We start from the raw sequence: 22,059 nt of genomic DNA on the forward strand, positions 1-22,059 counted from the left end.
TTAATTGAATGCCTCCCAGTACTCACTTTTCCCAGTAATAATACAAAATACCACTGAGGTTTTAGAGATAAATTAATCACCAAACCGTGTGTGTTATTGTTACTTGAGAGGAGAACTACATTGTATCACTACACTAGGAAGACTGCTCATTTGTTCAGGAAACATAAAAAGTATAGTCAGCGTTCATAAAACAGGTTTTCTTAGCTAATTGATGAAGACCCTGGACATTCAAAGAGAAAAGAAATGTAGCAGAAGGCAAAGATTGGTATTAAGGAATTACAAGGTAATGAGAACTATAAGAAGCATTATGTAAAAACAAATGTACATCTGTTATAACAACCAGTTTTGGTTATGAGGTTATTTTAAACTTTTCCATATTATGGAAAATCCTGTACTATCTATCCGTGTGGCTGTCTTATTTGTGTCACTGAAACTGAGCAGATATATAGGAACAAAGCTTGATTCCTGATACGACAGACATTGAATTATTGCAGTTGTAACCAAAAAAGCAAGAGAAAACAATGATAAATACTGAATTAACCGAACACCTCAACTCTACTAAGAAATGCTTCCTTTTTCCCTCTGCAAAGGAAGCTCTTTGTACAACTACCGTGGAACATTATCAACCAGCTTTTTAAAGTCCACAGAAATGCCCCATTTCTATGGTAAAATGTTATCATGCCTAACATGAAACAAACAAACAAACCAGAAATAAACTCAAATCACAGCTCCAAATAATTTTCACATGCATTATGGTTGTGTTTCTTTCAGTCAGTACAAATATTTTATGAGACATTCTCTCTCTCTCTCTCTCAAAGTCAGTTTGTCAACAGGTTCATGGTTTATTTACAGGAAAAAGAGAACACATTATCAAAACGTTTCCATCCTGGATTTTGCATTCGTTCAAACATAAATTGTCTGAATTTTTTTAAAATATTTTATTAAAAAGATTTTTCATGGAAAGAAGCATCAATGGGGGACATTTCATTGTGCTCATAGAGTAAATCAAAAGAGTCACAGAATAGTTTCTTATGGAAAAGTTCAAGTGATATGTAGAAATTCCATTTGGTTGCCCACTGCACACAACTTAGTACTGAAAACCCAAAATGTTTTGTATCATCAGAACCCTTCAGCCATCAGTTTCTGTTCCACTGAACAAAGAGTTTGCTGTATCCTTTCTTCAGAATCCACAATTCAGCTTCTATGTGGTCTTTATTCTACGTATTTTATAAAGCAGAAACTCTGACAATGTTTCCTCCTGAATACTCTGGAGATCCTGGTCTATCATCTCCCTCTGGTGTGGTCACAGGTGGTGTTGGAATGCTGATTATTGCTGTTGTTACATAAGGCTGCTCACAGTTTAGTTTAACACACTCTTCCATTTTGGCATTTAGACTGGATCGGCTAGAGAAGTTAAAACAAAACAAAACACAACCGATACAAAATTATAAAAATGTTTCATCTACTTAGTGTTCTTATTCAATTCTGGCAAGTCAAAACCCATCACTCATAATTCAGATTCACTAACAAAGTGGTCCTAAGCAGAGTTACATTCTTCTAAGGCCACTGAAATCAGTGAATTTATAAAGGTGTAACTCTGCTTAGGTGTACACTACACTACTTCATTGTGCATGTGGGGGTGGGGTGGGCGGAGAACCCTATAGTGCCCCAAAGACATGCAGATCAGAGGAAGAACTAAAGCAGTTTTCTTGATTTCTCTTAGAAACTGCTGGCCATGTCATTCCAACTGGCTGTATTTGTTGTTGACAATAAAGGAACCTTTAAACTCAAATGACTGATCCAAAGATAGTTTTTAAGTTGAGGAATTTCCATTCATATACATATGTAGCTCGCCTGTTCACAAAACCTTGGAGCGACACCCATATATAAGTATAAAAAAGTTTATATAAATGTTTATAGGCTTATAAACTTTCTAGGAACAAGGCCCACTGTGAAGAAACATACAACCGGGCTCTAGAAGAGGCCATGGCAGAGTGCCTTCTCACCCACCCAAGTGAAGGCATTCACTTCCCCCCCCACACACACACAAACACCTCAGGGGAGCTGATCTTTGTCATCTGGAGAGCAGTTGTAATTCTGAGTCATCTCCAGCCCTCACTTGGAGATTATAGAAGAAGATGAAGAAGATGATATTGGATTTATATCCCGCCCTCCACTCTGAAGAGTCTCAGAGCGGCACACAATCTCCTTTACCTTCCTCTTCCACAACAGACACCCTGTGAGGTGGGTGGGGCTGGAGAGGGCTCTCACAGCAGCTGCCCTTTCAAGGACAACCTCTGCCAGAGCTATGGCTGACCCAAGGCCATTCCAGCAGGTGCAAGTGGAGGAGTGGGGAATCAAACCCAGTTCTCCCAGATAAGAGTCTGCACACTTAACCACTATACCAAACTGGCTCTTATAGCAACCAAACAGAGTAACGTGAAAAGGTAGAACAGGAGGAGAGAGCCACACAGGCATTCACATTGAATTAACCTCAAATCCTTAGAAATTCAATTATTTATATAACAAATGATTTATAGAAAATACAGTGTATCACAAAGTGCAAGAGAAACTACTCCCAGAACAACTAGTCCTATATTGAAGTCCAACAGTTTGTTCCTTGAAATTGGAGTTGGGAAGTAGTGTGCAATGCCATGAAAACAGAGTCCAGTGCTCCAATTCTTCTCTGTAAGAGAAGCGGGTAAGAGGATAAATTAATTATCAAGTTCATTTTCTTGCTCTCGGGGGGGGGGGGGGGGGCGCCTCTGATAATAAGAAGGGGCCCTGGGTCTTGGATTTCTCAGCCCATACCCTCTTACAGAGGTGCCGTCATCCCCTGAGGAGACAACAGAATCTTCCCCTTCTGATGTATCGGGTTCGGACCACCCGTCAGCCCATGTTACACATTTCTTAGTGGTCTGCAGAGCCCACCAATTATATACCTTAGACTGCTCATAATCTGAGGTATCTCTGTGGAACTTTTTGACTTTAAGTTCTTTAAGTCGATTCTCAAATTGTTTAACCTTGGCTGTCAAATCTTGTAAACTAGGATGGTCTTAACAGTGATTGGGACTTGTCGTGCTTTTTGTAATCAAATTGTCGTTTACTATGTTTTTTGGTATAAGTATTGTAGTTCACTATGTATTAAGTATGCCACTGTAAACGCTGTGTCTTTTAAGAAATTCACAACACCTGTTGTTTATAAGTCATTATGGTCAATTTCCTATTGCCGTCAATTGTCCGTCGAACGTAGGAGCGTTGGTCTCCAATATTAATGATTTTAGTCATTGCTGAAGGTATTTATAGGTGTTATACATTGCATTTTCAGATATTGTAGTGTTTATGTATTCGGGAGCTCAAAGTCTTCTCTCCATCCCCAGACCAAGGGAGGCCAGGCTGAGTTCCACCAGGGCCAAGGCCTTCTCTGTGGCAGTGCTGGCACTATGGAACACCCTCCCGGAAGCCATAAGGGCCCTGTGGAATTATTCCCAATTCCACAGGGTCTGCAAAACAGAATTATTTTGACTTGCCTGCAACATCTGAGATGGGAGAGGGCTGCCACATTTACCAGTGACCATCTGTTAGAGACTGCATAACATCTTCAAGGACCACCGGATGATCATAATGAAATTCTGAATGAACTATTTTTGAAATGAAATTGCCTGCTGAAGAACTGTTTTGAAATTTGCCTGTTTATCCTTTGAGTAGCACCGCTGTGTTTTGTTTTAACAATTTTAGTAATTTTAGCGTTCTATTTGTTTTTAGATGTTATTTGATTGTCAGCCACCCTGAGTCTGCTCGCAGAGAGGGCGGGATATAAATGTAAGACAAATAAATAAATAAAATCTCTAGGAATTTCCCACCAACCTGGAACTGGCAGTCCTAGTCAGGACTGGCCCCAATGAGTTCTCCCTCAGAAGCCTTTAGTGATGACTTTCAGACCAACAGACTCTCTCTGAGAAAGTTGTTGGTCTTAAGCACAGGATTTCAATCTTTCTCTGTCTCTCACTTTTCTTCCCTAGCTCTCTCTCTATATCTGGCTTGCTGCTATGAGATGCCATTGTCCCCATCTCTGGGTGTTTCCTTTCCAGAGGAGGAGAGGGAGGAGCCCTCAGTCAATTGAGGGAAGGCTTTTTCTTTCCCTCCTCCTCCCTCCCTCAGCCAATTGAGGGGTTTCTTTCTCTCCTCCGTGAAGCGGTGTGACAGGAGGCTCAGTCAATGGGAGAGTAGGGAGACCCAGAAACCGCCAGAACCAAGGTTGGTTGCCTTTTATTGACAGAATCAGAATATACATATAAGCAAATTAAAAAACTATCAGCATTTAAAACCACCATCTAATTGTACAGAGCTGGCAACTAAAATAAGTATCATATATTCTAATTGATCCAGTAAGGCATAACTTATCTTCAGCTCTTGAGGGAGCGAGTCTACATGTATGCTCATTTGCAAAGAAAGTGACAGGAGAGGCCTAGTGGATAAATGATGCCTGCTGCCTCATTCAAAAGCCTGGTGGAACAGCTCCATCTTGCAGGCCCTGCAGAACTTCCAGAAGGTCGTTTAGGGCCCTGACCTCCGAGAGAAGCTAATTCTACCAGGCTGGAGCTAGGGCTGAGAATTCCCTGGCCCTCGAGGCTAGTCAGGCATCTTTTGGACCGAGGATCACCAGAAGATGTTGATCTGCTGAGTACAAGGCTCGACAGGGGACATATGGGGAAAGGCTGTCCCAAATGTGTATCAGTCCCTAGCTGCTCATGGCCTTAAAGGTTAATACCAGAAGCTTGAAATGGATTTGGAATTGAATTGACAGCCAGTGCAGTTCATGGAGCACAGACTGTATGTGAACCCGCAAAGGTGTCACTGTCAGCACACGTGACACCACCTTCTGCACCCGCTGCAACTTCTAGATCAGGTGCAAGGATAGGCCCACATAGAGTGAGTTACAGTAGTTCAATCTGGAAGTGACCATTGCAAGGATCACTGTAGCCAAGTCATAGGTGGAGAGGTATGGGGCCAGTTGCTGCACCTGCTGAAGATGGGAAAAAGCTGATTTGGTAACCGCTGTGACATGGGCCTCCATGGATAAGGAAGCATCCAGTATCACGTCCAGGCTCCTCATCTTCAGTGCTGGTGTCAATGGCACCTCACCCAGGGCAAGAAGCCATATTTTCCTCTCCAAGCTCCTATGGCTTAGGTACTGGACCTCCATTTTTGTTGGATTTAACTTCAGCCTACTCTGCCAAAGCTAACCAGCCATAGCTTCTGAAATCCAAAACATCTGGGGCCATCCATTAACAGATAGAGCTGGGTGTCATCTGCATATTGATGGCTCCCTAGCCCAAACCCTCAAATCAGCTGGGTGAGGGGGTACATATATATGCTTAGAAGAAGTGAGGAGAGGATTGCTCCTTGTGGGATGTTGCAGTCCAATGGGAACCATGGGGACACCCTCTCTCCCAATGCCACCCTCTATCCCCAGTCTTGGAGGGTAAGGCAGACTCCTGAATCCTCACATCGGCAAGGCAGTGGGCCAAAAAATTGTAATCAACCACGTTGAACGCTGCTGTCAGATCAAGAAGTAACAGCAGTGTCAACCCACCTTGGTCCAGCTTCCTCTGGAGATCATCGATAAGGGTGACCAATACCATCTCAGTCCCATGGCCAGGTCAGAAACCAGACTGGAAGGGGCATAGGATGGAGGCATCATCCAAGAAGACCTTCAGCTGCTTGGCTGCCACTCTCTCAACTGCCGTACCCAGAAATGAAAGGTTCAATACTGGGTAGTGGTTGGCTAAGACCGTTGGGTCTAAAGATGAATTCTTCATGAGAGATGCACCACTGCCTCCTTCAACCCCTCTGGGAAGACCCCTGACATGAGGGATAGGTTGATAATATCACACGGGGGGGCCACAAGTCTTTATTAGACAAGATGGACGTGGATCGTGAAGGCAAGTGGTAGGCCTCACAGTTGCAAGAACCTTGTCGACCTCTTCCTGTGAGACACAGCTGAAGTGGTCCAAAACAGGACAGAAGACGGTAAAGGAGCTTCCAGTTCTGCTACTGTATCAATAGTGACAGGGGGATCACGGCAGATTGTCTAGACTATCATATCTTGCAGATTGGCGTTTCTGAAGTAGCAAACTAGTTTTCAGACAGTTTTTTAAAAAATGTTATTTTGATATGAGCCAGAACTTGCACAAGAAATAAGCTCTGAGTCATGAAACCTCATGCTGGAACAAATGTTGTTAGTCTTTAAGATGCTACCCAGGTTTGTTTAATTTGGCTACAAGAGACTAACTTGGCTATCCCTCCAAATATCCGAGCTGGGTGTCAGCATCAGGGGAAATCAGGGAAGGACTTCGCCTCTGTGTCATGTTTGTTGGCCCTCGAGGGCGATTGGTTGGCTGCTATGTGAGACAGGATGGTGGACTAGGTGGACTACCGGTCTGATCCAGCAGAGCTCTTTTTATGTTCAGACACCAACATGTCTTGACTTCTGCATTTTTTAAAAAATTGTCATGTTAATGTATCACGCAATTCTTCAGTAATCTCAGGCCAATATAGTCTTAGTAGTGATTCTGACAAGACTGAGCATATTGTTGTATTTATTTAAGACAATATTTAACATACCTGTTAGATAGAGGTGTTCTCTCCATGCATCTGATCTGAATGGTACTTAGTTCTTGGATGCTACTTGGGTGGCTGCTGGTAATGTTAGCATTTGGTATGTGGAATGTCTTTTTATGCCGCCGTGAACAGCAAGTGCTTGTAACTCCTTGTTGGGAAGAAAGAGAAGGGCTGGACTTTCTGTTGACAGTTGAAACCTCCATGCAGCTTTCTTCATAGGTATGTTCATCCACAAATTCGTGATTCTGTTTAGAAAGAAAAGCAATTGTTAAGGTTGCTTTAAAAATGAGAGCTTACAAAGATGCGAAGCTTAATTCTATGCATGTTTAATTCAAAGTAAGTTCCAAAGTTTTCAGTGGAACTTGCTGTCAAGTAAGTACGCTGGAATTTGTCAGCATTAAATTATATTAGATTGTCTGGAAGAAACACAAGTCAAAATTCTTCCTCAGCCTTGCCTTCCATAAAACTAGTTTCTTGGATTCAAGGGGGCTTTGGACTTGAATTTCATGAACCACTTATATTGTTGGTCCAATTCTTTTAAAACTTAGGAGAGTTTGTAACATGATCTGAGAACCTGCTGATCAAAGAACCCTAAACCAGGGGTGTCCAACTCATTTGTTATGAGGGCCAGATCTGACATAAATGAGACCTTGTTGGGCTGGGCTGGGCTGGGCACTGTCGGACTGCACCATGTGTGCACCTATTTAAGATTAGATATAAACTTTATAAAGGACACAGATAAACGTGATTAAAGTTTTTAAAAATATTTTTTTTTTAAAAAAAAAATCTTAAAACATGCTTAAAACATTAGCACTCGTTGGTCTTGAAGGTGTTTTCTTTGTATTTCTCCCATGGGATCCAGGGAACTGGGCAAAGCCCAAGCAGGCCTCGCTCACCTGGGGCTCTCCTTGGCCACACCCCCCCCCCCTCACAGTCAAAAGTCCAGCAAGCCACCTGTCATCCCAAAAATTACATAAGAAATGGAGAAAGAATGGTGCAGGCTTCTCCAGGGATTAATGAGGGCTGCTAGGTGTGTGGCAAAGCTCATGGTGGCTGGCTGGTTGCCCTCTCTCCTAATCCAGAGATTGTTATGCAGCTGCACATACTATTCAATGGACAAGGTAGGTGGGGAGGAGAAGGGGGAATCTCTCAGAAAGGTTCAGGAGCTGTGCTCCTGCTGAATTCAAGGCCTGCCAATAATCCATTCAATTTGAAAGAAATGAAACAGCAGTTACAGAGATTATGTATCTCCACTACAAATGGATATTGGGGTCTGCTTTGAAACACAGAGTCCCATGTTGCATGTAGGGATAAAAATGCGCCCTTGATTTGGAAAAAAAAAATTCAGAATTACTGGATTAGAAGATGTATATTTCTTCTTTACGAAACAGTTACATTATTTTGCATCCTTTTAACTTTCATGACTTTCACATGATCCTGGATATCCAACCAAGTGTATCTCTACAGCTAATACATCCTTTCTGATGATCCTGCCATTAAATTTTTTTGGTGGAAAGCGTGTTTTTTACATAATTCTCCCAATCTTTGTCCATCTACTTATATTAAAAACTGTCATACCAATAGTGTGATCCACTTTAGGTCAAGCCATTATGCATTGGGTGGGCCTACTCAGGGCTGACAGGTTTTCACCAGGAGTAGGAAATCCCCCAACCCTACTCCTGTTTCCTCACCTGTTTTCCTCCTGCAGCTGACAAGAGAAAAATAATTGGGCGCGGGGGGAGAGAAGCAACATCATGATCGCGTGGCATCACTTCTGGAAAAATCCATTAGTGACATCAGTTGTTTCTAGGAATTACCAGAAACGCTATAGTTGTACCACAGAGTTCCCAGCAATTACTAGAGAGGCCTGAAATCATTTCTGGGTTTTCATTGAAACTGTCATCATTCTATTGAAATCCACCAGAGAAAGGGCTTTCTCCGTTATGGCCCCCACATGGTGGAATCAGCTGCCGGAGGAGGTGAGGGCCCTGCGGGACCTGGTTCAGTTCCGCAGGGCCTGTAAGACGACCCTCTTCCGGCTAGCTTACACCTAGCTAGGATGAAAACTTGATGTAACTTGGCCAGCCATCTGTTTATATGTTATTGAAATGTTATTGGTTTTTAAGGTTTTAATTGCTTAAATATTTAATTGTTTTTATACTTAAAATTGTTTAATTTTCATGTTTGATCAATTTTGGAAGCCGCCCTGAGCTACTTGTGGGAAGGGCGGGATATAAATCTCGAATAAATAAATAAATAAATAAATAAATAAATAAATAAATAAATAATATTGCCAATGGTATCCCTCAGAGTCCCTGCCTCCACCCATCTCCTATTGAGCACGATTCTTTAGTTGGTCCAGTGTGAGTCTCAGAATGGTACATTGGTTAAGAGGTTCAAACTAGAATCTCAGAGACCCAGGTTCAAAATCTCCCCCCTCTCTTTTTCTCAGCTTGATCATATTTTGCCACCAGAACTAACAAAGACTATCTAGCGTTGTCAGTATGAACATTGTGTCCTCACGGATTTCCCTGTGGATCTGCCCACCACTTTGGTTACTGACAGAAAGCTCTCTCAAGAATAAGGATTCAAGAAGAGGATCTTGAAAAGAGAAGATCTGAAGCCAACAGGCTGATTACTAAAGTTCAGTGTGTGCAGGGAGGGAACCAGAGATTACTACTACTGTAGTTACTATAGTTATAGTTACTTCTTCTGAACCATAATTTGCTAGCAAACTTTCTGATCAGGCTTTTCATGTGTTAAACTGAACGTCATCACATAATTCCGAGCAGAACCAATGAAGTCCAAAATGAGGGCCATGTTATACAAATACATGCCCCCAGACTAATCATGTTCCATGAAATTGACTTTGATAAATAAATGCATAATGGTGTTAGAGTACTTCTTAATTAGAAACAACAGATCAGCAACAGTAAGCCAACACCACATCTGTTTTTCACAAATTACAAGAAGGTTGGAGGTTTATTTTCTTACTGTGGTTTTTTCTAGACAGTGAAGCAGGTGGTGGTGTTGGATTTCAAAGGAAGAACCGGATTTGCCAACAAAGTCGCCTTGTTCTTCACCAGATAACTGTTAATAAATGAAAATAATATTTACTGTGAGACTGAAAGAGTGTTAGATTATACCTTTAGCTAAGTAAATAATTTTATTTAGTTATTTAACTTCTATCCCACCCTGCCCCACAAGTTGGCTTAGGGGGGCTCACAACACAGTAAAATCTCAATAAAACAAACAAACAAAAAATCAACATTCAAAATAAGATGACACTAAAATACTAATAACCCAAATCTCCTTCAGCAATTTGCAGGCAGTTGTAAGTTGCCTGAATTGTAATAATTTTTAGTTAGATGGTGATGGTACCCTATAGCACAGCAGTGTCCCACAAGTAGTAAGCAGTATCTGGGCACTGCACAGGTACCAGAAAGCAAAAAAATAAATAAACCTGCCAGCAATGTTTCATCATGGAAACGGTGACCAAGGTAAAATAAACCATGCATATTGTGTTAAATTTAAGAAAATTGGCTTTAAAATAGTTTTCAACTAGGGGCGTTTTTGCCCAGGGCTTACCCCGGAGCGACGTTCCTCTTCACCGCACAGCGTCTGCGCGCATTTCGCACCAACTGCTCCGCAGAACCCGGAAGAGCTGCGAAGTACCGCGGCTTTTGCGTCGCAAATGTAAATCGCCAAAAACCAGTTTACATTTGCGACGCAAAAGCCCCGGCTCTTCCAGGTTCTGCGGAGCAGTTGGTGCGAAATCCGCGCAGACGCTGCGTGGCGAAGAGGGACGTCGCTCTGGGGTAAGCCCTGTGCGAAAACGCCCTAGGTTTCTCTCTATAAAACACAATTCATATTACCCAAAGTACTTGAGCTTAATGCCAGAACGCAAGAAAGCATTGAAACATCTGGACAACACCCCCCACCACAAACCACCCAAAATCCTTGTGATGCAAATTGGGTGTTCAGTTGCATTTGTTTGCTTAGCTGAAATTCACAGAAGAAGCTGGACAGGGCTCTTCAGTACAACAGGGCTTTAAAACAAAATCATGTTATGATTGGGCTGTTATATTTTATGTATAGATGAAATAATAGTTCCACAAACAGAGCCTCACTTACAGTTTTCTTGATCTAAGGTTTCATTTACAATAACTTCAAACTGGCTATTTTATTGGCTACATTTTTTTTTCTGTTTTATCTTTTTACAGAAGTTGTAGATAGCATTAGGGTTCCTTTGTACTGCAAAAAAGGATTTTTTTTTTTAAAAAAAAAAAATTAAAATCACTCAACAATTCTCTTTTGAGTCAGAAAGACTAGAGTGGATGCTAAAAGAAGGCATGTAATTACAAATGGCATATACAATATCCTCTGATTTATTATTGGTGCTCTTGTTCGTGAATGACGACGACAAACTAAAGCCATAGATTCAAATAATGGCAGGTGGCTGTTAGAATCTGACTACAGCACAAACTCTAGGAGTAATCCAGTCTCTGAAACTTTGATATCTTATACAAAATAATGCAATAATCTTTAACAAGCATAAATTTGTGTGTGTGGGGGAAACTGTACTTTTGCTCCTACTTTTTCGTAGATAGATGACAGATTTCCTAAATCTATAAACTTCGCATGCTTTCGATTTTAAACATTACTTTTGTTTATAATGATTATTGTAAGCATTTTTAATGTGTTTAGCATTATTTTGTAGTACATCTGTTTCTAAGAGCACAATCCTATTTTGGGGGCCCAAAGTGCTTTGGGAGCAAACCTTCCCCCACATTGGCAGAAATCGCATTTGCACTGGTGTGTCCAGTCCCGCTGTGCTGAAGGGCACTTACATGGGCGTGGGGCCGCTGAAGCATCGCTCCGTCCGAGAGCGGCGGCACCATAGGGCTGCACCCGAGTGTTGGCGGAAGTGCGGAGGAACAAGGTGCTCTGGCACAGGAAGGGGTGGAGTTGGTGGCATGGCCTGGCTTAGGCAGCTCCCTAAGGAGTTCGGGCCATGACACGCCCCCCCAAGAGGCGTAAAGTTACACCTGTGAAAATGGCAGCGTATCCCATAGGCACTCATTGAAACCGAAAACAAAGGTTGCTACCGCCGCCACGAGAGCTCGCAAACCCCTTTGGAAGCAGTGTAATTGCCTCACCAATTCCCTTGTGCCCCAGGTTGGAAAGCCCCCTCCCCAGCAACCAATTGCCATGCCTCCCCTCCTAGAAATACTTCCACTCTGGCCTCGCACAACTCAGTTGTTAGAGACAGCCGCGCATGGCAAGAGGCTCTGCCAGTGAGCTCCCCGCCATGCGGACTTAGAGCGAGGGACAGGCATGTTGGTGACGGGCTCATAATTACTTTATTTATTTATATTTAGACTTATATCCCGCCCTTCCCACCGAAGTGGCTCAGGGCGGCTTACAACACTATAATTCACATAGATTCAGCTTAAAAACATTTACATAATAAAGTTAAAACCATAATTAATAAGACATAAAAATAAGAATAAAAACCAGTGGTCTGTAGATGCATTTCTAGTTCCATCCAGAAGATATTCTCAATGTCATTTTTAGTTCCATCCAGAAGATATTCTCAATGTCAGTTAGTTGTTATAGGCCTGCCGGAAGAGGGCTGTCTTACAGGCCCTGCGGAACTGCCCTAGGTCCCGCAGGGCCCGTACCTCTTCCGGCAGCTGGTTCCACCAGTAAGGCGCCGTTACCGAGAAGGCCCGATCCCTGGTGGATTTCAGGCGGGCCTCCTTTGGCCCGGGGATTGCTAACAGGTTTTGTGAACCCGATCGTAGTACTCTCTGGGGAACGTGTGGGGAGAGACGGTCCCTAAGGTAGGCAGGTCCTAGGCCATATAGGGCTTTAAAGGTAATGACCAACACCTTGTACCGGACTCGGAATGTTATTGGCAGCCAGTGCAGATCCCGAAGCCCCGACCGAATGTGCTCCAATCTTGGGAGCCCTAATAGCAGCCAGGCAGCGGCATTCTGCACTAACTGCAATTTCCGGGTCCGGCACAAGGGTAGCCCCATGTAGAGGGCATTACAGTAGTCCAACCTCGAGGTGACTGTAGCATGAATCACTGTTGCTAGGTCGTTGCGTTCCAGGAAGGGGGCCAACTGCTTCGCCCGCCTAAGATGAAAGAATGCGGACTTGGCAGTGGCTGCTATCTGAGCCTCCATTGTCAGTGAAGGCTCCAATAGTACCCCCAAACTTTTGACCCTGCTTGCCGCTATCAACGGCGCGTCGTCAAAAACTGGCAGGGGGATTTCCCTTCCCGGGCCACAACGACCCAAGCAAAGGACCTCTGTCTTCGCCGGGTTCAGCTTCAGCCCGCTCAGCCTAAGCCACCTAGCCACTGCCTGTAACGCCCGGTCCAGATTTTCTGGCAGGCAGGCCACCCGCCCATGAGCAGATAGAGCTGGGTGTCATCAGCATACTGATGACAACCCACCCCATACCTTCGGGCAATCTGGGCAAGGGGGCACATATAGATGTTGAATAACATTGGGGAAAGTACTGCCCCTTGAGGCACTGCTCACCGCCGAGCCGCCTTGATCCAGATGCCGCTGAAGGTCATCCACCAGGGCAACCAGCACCGTCCCATGGTCCGGGCGGAAGCCAGACTGACAGGAGTCAAGGACAGAAGCGTTGCTTTGACAGTATCTTTGACTTGCGAGGGGGAGAGTGAGGTCTCTCCCCTGGGGCTAACTGCTCTTATTTCCAGGTCTCCACAGGTTCCCAGCTCCTAGAGGCTCAGCATGTGAGGACTGTCACCCATGGCTGGGTAAGTGCAACTGCACACCCTGACTGCCCTCCCCTCGCTCAAGACCAGGTGATGTGCAAGCGTCTCCGGCACTTGAACCAGGCAGCGGGCTCTGGCAGGGGGCTCCCCTGTGCTACTGCCTGCTCCCTTCCCTTGGTCTGTCCTCTGCCACGTTCCCACCCCTGGAAGGGTATGGGGGGGGGGTTCTGGCAGCTGCTCCGATGCAGGGAGATGGGTCGGAGACTGTCCCTTTAAGAGTGCGCCTGGCTGAAATGCAGGCCACTCCTCTAGCTGCCACCCCTGCAGATGCTCTAATAGCCACTGATGGACCTCTGCTCCATATTTTTATCTAACCCCTCTTGAAGCTGGCTATGCTTGTAGCTGCCACCACCTCCTGTGGCAGTGAATTAATCACCCTTTGGGTGAAGAAGTACTTCCTTTTATCTGTTTTATCCTGACTGCTCAGCAATTCATTGAGTGCCCATGAGTTCTTGTATTGTGAGAAAGGGAGAAAAGTACTTCTTTCTCTACTTTCTCCATTCCATGCATTATCTTGTAAACCTCTATCATGTCACTCCGCAGTCGACGTTTCTCCAAGCTAAAGAGCTCCAAGCGTTTTAACCTTTCTTCATAGGGAAAGTGTTCCAAACCTTTAATCATTCTAGTTGCCCTTTTCTGGACTTTTCCCAATGCTATAATATCCTTTTTGAGGTGCGGTGACCAGAATTGCACACAGTATTCCAAAGGAGACCTCACCATCAATTTATACAGGGACATTATGATACTGGCTGATTTGTTTTCAATTCCCTTCCTAATAATTCCCAGCATGGCGCTGGCCTTTTTTATTGCAATCACACACTGTCTTGACATTTTCAGTGAGTTCTCTACCATGACGCCAAGATCTCTCTCTTGGTCAATCTCTGCCAGTTCACACCCCATCAACTTGTAGCTGGGATTTTTGGCCCCAATGTGCATTATTTTGCACTTGTCCACATTGAACCTCATCTGCCATGTTGACGCCCACTCACCCAGCCTCAACAGATCCCCTTGGAGTGCTTCACAATCCTCTCTGGTTCTCACCACCCTGAACAATTTAGTGTCATCTGCAAACTTGGCCACTTCATTGCTCACTCGCAACTCCAAATAATTTATGAACAAGTTTAAGAGCATGGGACCCAGTACCGAGCCCTGCGGCACCCCACTGCTTACCGTCCTCCACTGTGAAGACTGCCCATTTATACTCACTCTCTGCTTCCTATTACTCAGCCAGTTTTTGATCCACAAGAGGACCTGTCCTTGTACTCCATGACTCTCAAGCTTTCTAAGGAGCCTTTGATGAGGAACTTTATCAAAGGCTTTCTGGAATTAGCAGATCTTGATGCTAGTAAGCTTTACTGAATAGGAGGTCTTTCCACAGCCAGAAGGGTAATGCATGATTGCACCTCTTGGAAGCAGTCTTCTACAGTCTTGGGGATGTAATGGAAAAGACTGCCTTTTCCTTCTGGTCTTACTTCCCATGTTTAGGGACCATAGAACAGAGCTCTTGAAAATGAGTTCAAGATTCTTGGTGTTCACCAGATGAAATCCAGCACTGGAACAGGGGAATAGATCCAAGTGGGCAGCCGGTCTGAAGTAGTAGAACAAAGCAGGAATCAAGTGTACCTTTAAGACCAACCAATTTTTATTTAGAACGTAAGCTTTCGTGCGCTCTCTTAAGCACACTTCATCATATATATGTCCTTTTGTGATTCACCTAGATTTGCAGAAACAGCATTTGGCAGAGAATTTTATTACCTTTTATGGCTATCCAGACCAAATGGCCTAGCCACACTGTTTTATGTGACCAGTTAGTTTGCCAGACTGCTTGCATTTCAGCTCACAATACCTGATCCCCTCGTCTGATGAAGTGCGCTTAAGAGAGCGCACACAAGCTTACGTTCTAAATAGAAATTGGTTGGTCTTAAAGGTGCAACTTGATTCCTGCTTTGTGGAACAGGGGAAACAGATGCCCTCTTCCCCAGAGGTTAGTTGATGGGCATTAAAAAATTTTTCCTCAGGAAACCCACTTGCCTGACTTGCAGATTTTCAATCTTACGCAATTTACTTAAGTCTGAACCCATTCATTTCAGTGGACTTAAACTGGAGTAACTCTGCATAGCACTGCACTGTGAATGCTCAGTGTCTCTGCTAAGAACAATTACTCCTTGCTCAGTCTGAAAGGTAACTGTCATGCTACACTGCGAGTCAAATTGACTTGTTTGGAGAGCCAGTTTGGTGTAGTGGTTAAGTGTGCGGATTCTTATCTGGGAGAACCGGGTTTGATTCCCCACTCCTCCACCTGCACCTGCTGGAATGGCCTTGGGTCAGCCATAGCTCTGGCAGAGGTTGTCCTTGAAAGGGCAGCTGCTGTGAGAGCCTTCTCCAGCCCCACCCACCTCACAGGGTGTCTGTTGTGGGGGAGGAAGGGGAAGGAGATTGTGAGCCGCTCTGAGACTCTTCGGAGTGGAGGGCGGGATATAAATCCAATATCTTCTTCTTCTTGTTCTGATGCAAAGCAGTACAAGGACGTTTGAGCTATTATTAAGTAGGGTTTCTGGATTTAGAATGCACATGCTCATTACCTGCTGCAGCTGGTTAGTGAGTAAGCCATTTCTTTTGCTCTTCATGTAAGCATTTGCACTCCCACTCTTTGCAGCCCGTATTCGAGCAAGCCTGGCTTTCTGTGCAAAAGAAGAAGGGGGGGGGGGGACAGGAGGCAAGAAATTCATTATTTGTCTTTCCAGCTTTCCTTCAGAAAATTACACTGCTAATAGGAGTAGTTTCTTTAATGCTATCAAAGCACCCAATCAAAAAGGGGTTCTTTCAATGGGACTTTAAGGTGCCAAGCCTCAAAAATATTTCCACATTTATCATGTAAATGAGAAAAAAAGCATTTGCTTCCTGCCATGCATCAGCCAACAAGAAGAATGAATGGTGTTTGGAGTCGCTGTTTACATACATTTTCAGGTTAGGTGTTTGTTTCCCTCTTTTTACTGTCAGTGAGATCAGGCCTTTGCTCTTAGGTCAAGGTCACGAGTGTGGCTTTCATTTTGGCTTTAATTACACCGCTTTTGATTCTCCCACTAAATGTTCCTTGAGAGAAAGGACACTAGACCAAAAGAATGCATAGTTGTCCAGCTGCTGTGAAGTGTCACACAATTACTCAGAATATTCTGATTTTCCCAGGAAAATCTGCATAACACAATGAGATCTAAACCAGTGGTTCTTGATTTGTTTGCGCACTGGGACAGGACACCTGATAAGCTGTACATGCCGTGGTCAGGTTTATGCGACCTGCCTTGGGTAGACGCCAAAACATTGAAAAATTCAAACAAAAACCTTTAGGCATAAATAGCTTATTTTAATTGCCATGGGAATCTAGGAATTCTCACGAAAGCTAAAGTATTAAAACATTAACAGGTCACTGATACATGCAGAACATTTTTCATTTCCCAGAGACTCAGGTGCAGAAATTCAAAACTGGAATCTTGAGAAAGGGTGACATAAACAAGACATGATAGATAATGATATGATAATGCTGGAATGCTCTCTCTTTCTTTTAAAAGAAGAAGGCGGTTCTTCTAGGGTGGAGAAAATGATACCAGTGTTGAAATTTTGATCAGCTCTACATGCATGGTATTTTGCATTTAGTTTTTGACTTTATTATATAATACACGCTGAACTCTTAAATTGTTTCAGTTACCCTGTATGCTTTGAAATTTTTTCTTCTGGTGATCATTTACTGGACATGAAAGGTTTGTATTTTGGGGCACCATATCTGTCATAGAAGAATGTTCATATTATTGTGGTATTTTTATCACTGTTCTTTTTTAGTTATTTGTTTTACAGTTCTCTTTTGTACTGTTTTTGGGAGCTGCTTTGTGTACAGAATAATGGTATAAATTGTAAAAACAAACAAGCAAATAACATGCCTTAATCTTGTGAATTCCCAAGACTGGGGATGGCCAGCTTCTGGGAACATTCTAAGATGCAAGTAAGAGAGTTTGGACTTTTCAGTCTCCACACAGATAGTAAGGGTCTATAATAAAGTTACCTTTGTTTTTAAAGACTGTTATAGCAGTACTGATGACACTTTTTAAATTATAGCAAACTCAACACACAGCATTAAACGCACCTCTTCTTTAAATGCAACTCAGGTTGAACCTTTGAACTTTGCTGAATGAAGCCTTTCCCCACTTCTCAATGTCTGTTACTTACCCCAATCTGAAACTGTATGTCTGCTTTGATCTTTCCCAGTTCTGTGTGGCAAAGAAGATAATCTTCTTTCAAGAGGGGTTTTTAGCACGGAAATTGATCCTTGGTCTTGTGCTGATCCCAATGCATTTTAAATTCATTTTAAATAGAATTTAATAAACATTTAAAAAAAGAGTCTTCAGGCATGCCATCAGCTTCATTCTAGAACTTTTGAGCTAAACATATCACTTCTGGGGATTTTATATGCAAGGCTTTACCATATCTGCAAGAGCCAAGGCAGTTCCAGAAAAAAAAAGAACAATAGGATGGGTAACAAAGAGATGCAGTAGATTCTGGGTGGTCATAGTGGTGGAAAAAAAAAAGGTAACGGCGTACATAAAACCCAGAACAAGAAACAAAATCCATGCAATACCTTCTATTGGGGGTGATCACAATGGCATATAATGTCATGCAAGCTTTCAAGCTCATCAGAACTTTTCATCAGTCAGATGTCACAATTTTTTTTTTTTAGTAGGGTGGGCCAGTTGCCAAGGCCTGTGCATTTATTTCATCCCCCTTTCTCCACATATGTTTTTCAACATGCTGATATTGTCTAAAGAGGACTCGTGTATGCTTGGGTATCAAACACAAGAAAAAGTATACTTGGTTGGCATAACTCATATGATCAGCTAGATGTAATCTTCTGCTGATACTGAGAATCAGTTATAAATAAAAGCCCAACCGTGGTGGCAATTCTGAGGATTTTCATTTGTTGGATGTAGCCTGCACAGGATTGGCTCACACTGTCTCTGCCTTTGGCTGACTCTGCTTTCCCCTGCCCACCTCCAGCCCCATCAGGCAAGAACCCCAGCAGAAGGCCACTGACCTTCGATGAAGACACTTCTTGTTGAGTGGGAGCTTACTGATCAGTACAGCTTCTCCTCAGGGCCTGTTGTAGGAAGTTCAGGGTGGGTTGGGGGGGGGAATGAATGCCTTCATTTGGGTGGGTGGGATGCCATTAAGACTGGGAGGTGCTCACACAAAGGCCTTTAGTTATATTTTTTTCAATTTGTTCGGAAATTCCTAAGGTATCACTACAGACCTCTGAAGGAGGCCTTTCCTGCTGGGGAACCACTGTTGCCAATCTCCAGGTGAGGGCTGTAGAAGCTGACTGGGTGATTTCAAAGCAGCCTAACCTGCCTCACGGGGTTGTTGTTCAGATCAAAGTGGGGAGAGGAGAATGTTGTAAGCTGATGTTGTAATGGCTGATGACTCCTCCATATTAAGCAGTCTGTCAGAGATAGACTGTTGGTCTGAAAGGTCTCACTACAGGCCTCTGAGGCAGAACTCATTAGGGCCACTCCTGACTACGGCTGCCAGTTCCAGGTTGGTGAGAAATTCCTAGGGATTCTGTGATGCTGTTTGAGGAGGGCATAGGAGTTAGGGCTTCAGAGTGGGGTCTGCTGGGCCCAGGTCTTTGCTGTGGAAGCTGACTGTGTGATTTTGGACCAGTAACAGACTTCCAGCCTAACCCACCTCACAGGGTTGTGAGAGAAGAATGATGCAAGCTGCTTCGGTTCCCCACCCCCCCGCCCATGGATAAAGACAGCCTATGTAGAGGCTGCAGGGAGGGGGAAGAAGCTGGAAAGCTGAAGTCAGAGGGGCAGATAAAGGGACGGAAATAGGGTTGCCAACTACACGTTAGGAAATTTATGGATTTTTTTTTAATTAAAAGTTTTATTAAGTTTCAAATAAAGGGAAAGGGAAAGGAAAGAATAGTAGAGGGGGTATAGTGAAATTAGGGTTGGAGGGGGAGAGCCAGTTTGGTGTAGTGGTTAAGTGCGTGAACTCTTATCTGGCAGAACCGGATTTGATTCCCCACTCCTCTCCTTGCACCTGCTGGAATGGCCTTGGGTTAGCCATAGCTCTGGCAGAGGTTGTCCTTGAAAGGGCAGCTGCTGTGAGAGCCCTCTCGGCCCCACTCACTTCACAGGGTGTCTGTTGTGGGGGAAGGAGATAAAGGAGATTGTAAACCGCTCTGAGTCTCTGATTCAGAGAGAAGAGTGGGGTATAAATCTGCAATTCTTCTTCACTTTTGTTTATATTTTCTTTCTTATTACAAGATCTCTAATTCTATTAATTCATAATCTGAGTATCATTTACAATTTATAGCTTCCGTTTTGCCTCTTATATCTTTCTATCACTTTATAACTCTTTCTTTTGGCTTGCAAATACACATTTCTTTTAGTTGCACCTTATTCAGTACAGTATGTGGTACTAACTCCTTATCCTGTATTCTTATATAAAAATATGCTGCCACTTAATTTCCTCAAATTCCAGACTCATACTACATCCAATCAATCATACAATGGCTGCCAGGTCTTCTTACTATCTTGTATATTTCCTTCTCTTAATTTTATATAAAGTAAGTCCATTCCTGCCATCTCTAAGCGCTTCTGAACAAAGTCCTCTTGTTTAGGTATTTTTTGCATTTTCCGCCGTCTTGCATATAGTATTCTTGCTGCAGTTACTGCATGAATCAGAAATTTAATTATTGGCTTAGGGAGTGAATCTTGGCAGATATTCAGTAAATACATCTCAGGTTTATGTTGTAGATTAATCTTAAAAATTTTCTGAAGAAAATTGTGAATTTGTTTCCAATGAACTTTTGCTAAATCACAGCGCCACTGAAGCAGGGCTGAAATAAAAAGATATTAAATAAGGTAAATTGAAAGCCATCAATTAGCCACAAGGGCAAGGAAACAAAAGGTCAAAGAGATTTTATAAGCGCTTGCTAGTGCCTCTGTGAAATAATCCTTCTAGACTGCGAAAGTAAGGAAAGGGAAGTTAGTAGTGTATCCAGCTTGTAGAAGAAGAAGAAGAAGATATTGGATTTATATCCCGCCCTCCACTCCAAAGAGTCTCAGAGCGGCTTACAATCTCCTTTCCCTTCCTCCCCTACAACAGACACCCTGTGAGGTGGGTGGGGCTGGAGAGGGCTCTCACAGCAGCTGCCCTTTCAAGGACAACCTCTGCCAGAGCTATGGTTGACCCAAGGCCATTCCAGCAGGTGCAAGTGGAGGAGTGGGAAATCAAACCCGGTTCTCCCAGATAAGAGTCCGCACACTTAACCACTACACCAAACTGGCTCTCTCTTGTAGAAGCATAGGGCAGCAAAAGAGGAATTTAATCCTTCACCCATCGGCTCTGCCGCAGCTGCCTAAAAGAGGAACTAGAAACTTGCTGGAATAAGCACTAAAGTAAGCATTGAGCAAATGTACCTTGGAAAATGTCTCAGGAGCAAGTTGAATTTTTGATGATATTGCTGCAAGAGTGTTAGCAACATCAATGCCATGTATGGAAAGACCCTCCCTGTCTCCTCCTTGTTCCTTTAGTAATATGATGCTTGTAATGATGTATGGGATATGGGGGAGGTCCTTTCCTGTAATTGTGCGATTGTTTACTGGAAATGATTGTCTGTGACTATAAAACTGTAGACCTTCCTGAAATCGGGGCTCACAGATTCGTTTAGACATGAGTCTGATCTGGGGTCCGTGTACACGTTAAATAAACGGCTGTTTCTTCCTGATTTCGCCTATGGCCTCGTTTCTGCCTGACCACCAACGGCTTAGGTTGCTGCTACACCACCACAGATGATAAAAAGATCCTTTTGATTTCTGACACCTCCAACATTTATTTGAGACATTTGAGTGCATCTTCGCCAGTTTTTCTGGTGTAATATACCACTTATAAAACATCTTATAGACATAAAACATCTTATAGACATTTTCTTTAAAGGTGACTGATCTTGTGATCTTAATTAAGATCTTAATTAAGATCACAAAATTAATGGATATATAAGGGATGGGGCCTGTAGAGGGTGGGGCCTGTAGAGAATGGGTCCTGTAGAGGGTGGGGCCTGTGGAGGGGTGGGACCTCAGACAGGTAAAATGCAATTTCCTCCTCGGGAACAGCTGGAGATCACTCAGATTTACAACTGCTCTCTAGATAGCAGAGATAAGCTCTCCTTGAGGTGGGGGGAAGTTAATACCTTCACTTGGGTGGGTGGGAAGACAGCAAGAGTGGTGGGCACTTGCCCAGAGTTTCCTTCTAGAGCCCATTGTAATTTTTTCTTCACAACAGGCCTTACTCCTAATCACTAATAATTGCTCTGTGTTTCTCTTGGATTTCTCTTCTTACAAGTGAAGAGTTGAGGATGTACCCCATTCACAATGCAGATGAAATGAGAAAGGTCTACTGCTACATCAGCAGCAACAGTGACCAGCAGTGATAACGTGTGTGCATCCTGCCATTATTCTGTGAAGTTGCTCTCTGCTTTTGTCTTAGCAGAGCTGCTGCACCTCTATAAGTGACTTAACATACATTTATGTTTGAAGTTTAACATGGATGCAGTGAAGAGAACA

The 22,059-nt window shown here is 43.4% G+C and overlaps 1 protein-coding gene across 1 annotated transcript in view; it reads right to left on the minus strand.

The window, feature by feature from the left end:
* Window positions 1-818: 818 nt before the first annotated feature.
* The window catches only part of KCND2 (potassium voltage-gated channel subfamily D member 2), a 465,895-nt gene continuing 444,654 nt past the window's right edge, over window positions 819-22,059 (minus strand). The window contains exons 4-7 of the mRNA XM_060244843.1: window positions 16,024-16,122; window positions 9,619-9,714; window positions 6,628-6,869; window positions 819-1,404 (exon numbers count right to left, since the gene is read on the minus strand). Coding sequence (XP_060100826.1) covers window positions 1,227-1,404; window positions 6,628-6,869; window positions 9,619-9,714; window positions 16,024-16,122 — 615 coding nt within the window. The 3' untranslated portion in view covers window positions 819-1,226. The remainder of the gene's footprint in view (window positions 1,405-6,627; window positions 6,870-9,618; window positions 9,715-16,023; window positions 16,123-22,059) is intronic.

The sequence above is a fragment of the Heteronotia binoei genome, chromosome 8, assembly GCF_032191835.1.
Source record: "Heteronotia binoei isolate CCM8104 ecotype False Entrance Well chromosome 8, APGP_CSIRO_Hbin_v1, whole genome shotgun sequence".
Classification (NCBI taxonomy): Eukaryota; Metazoa; Chordata; class Lepidosauria; order Squamata; family Gekkonidae; genus Heteronotia; species Heteronotia binoei.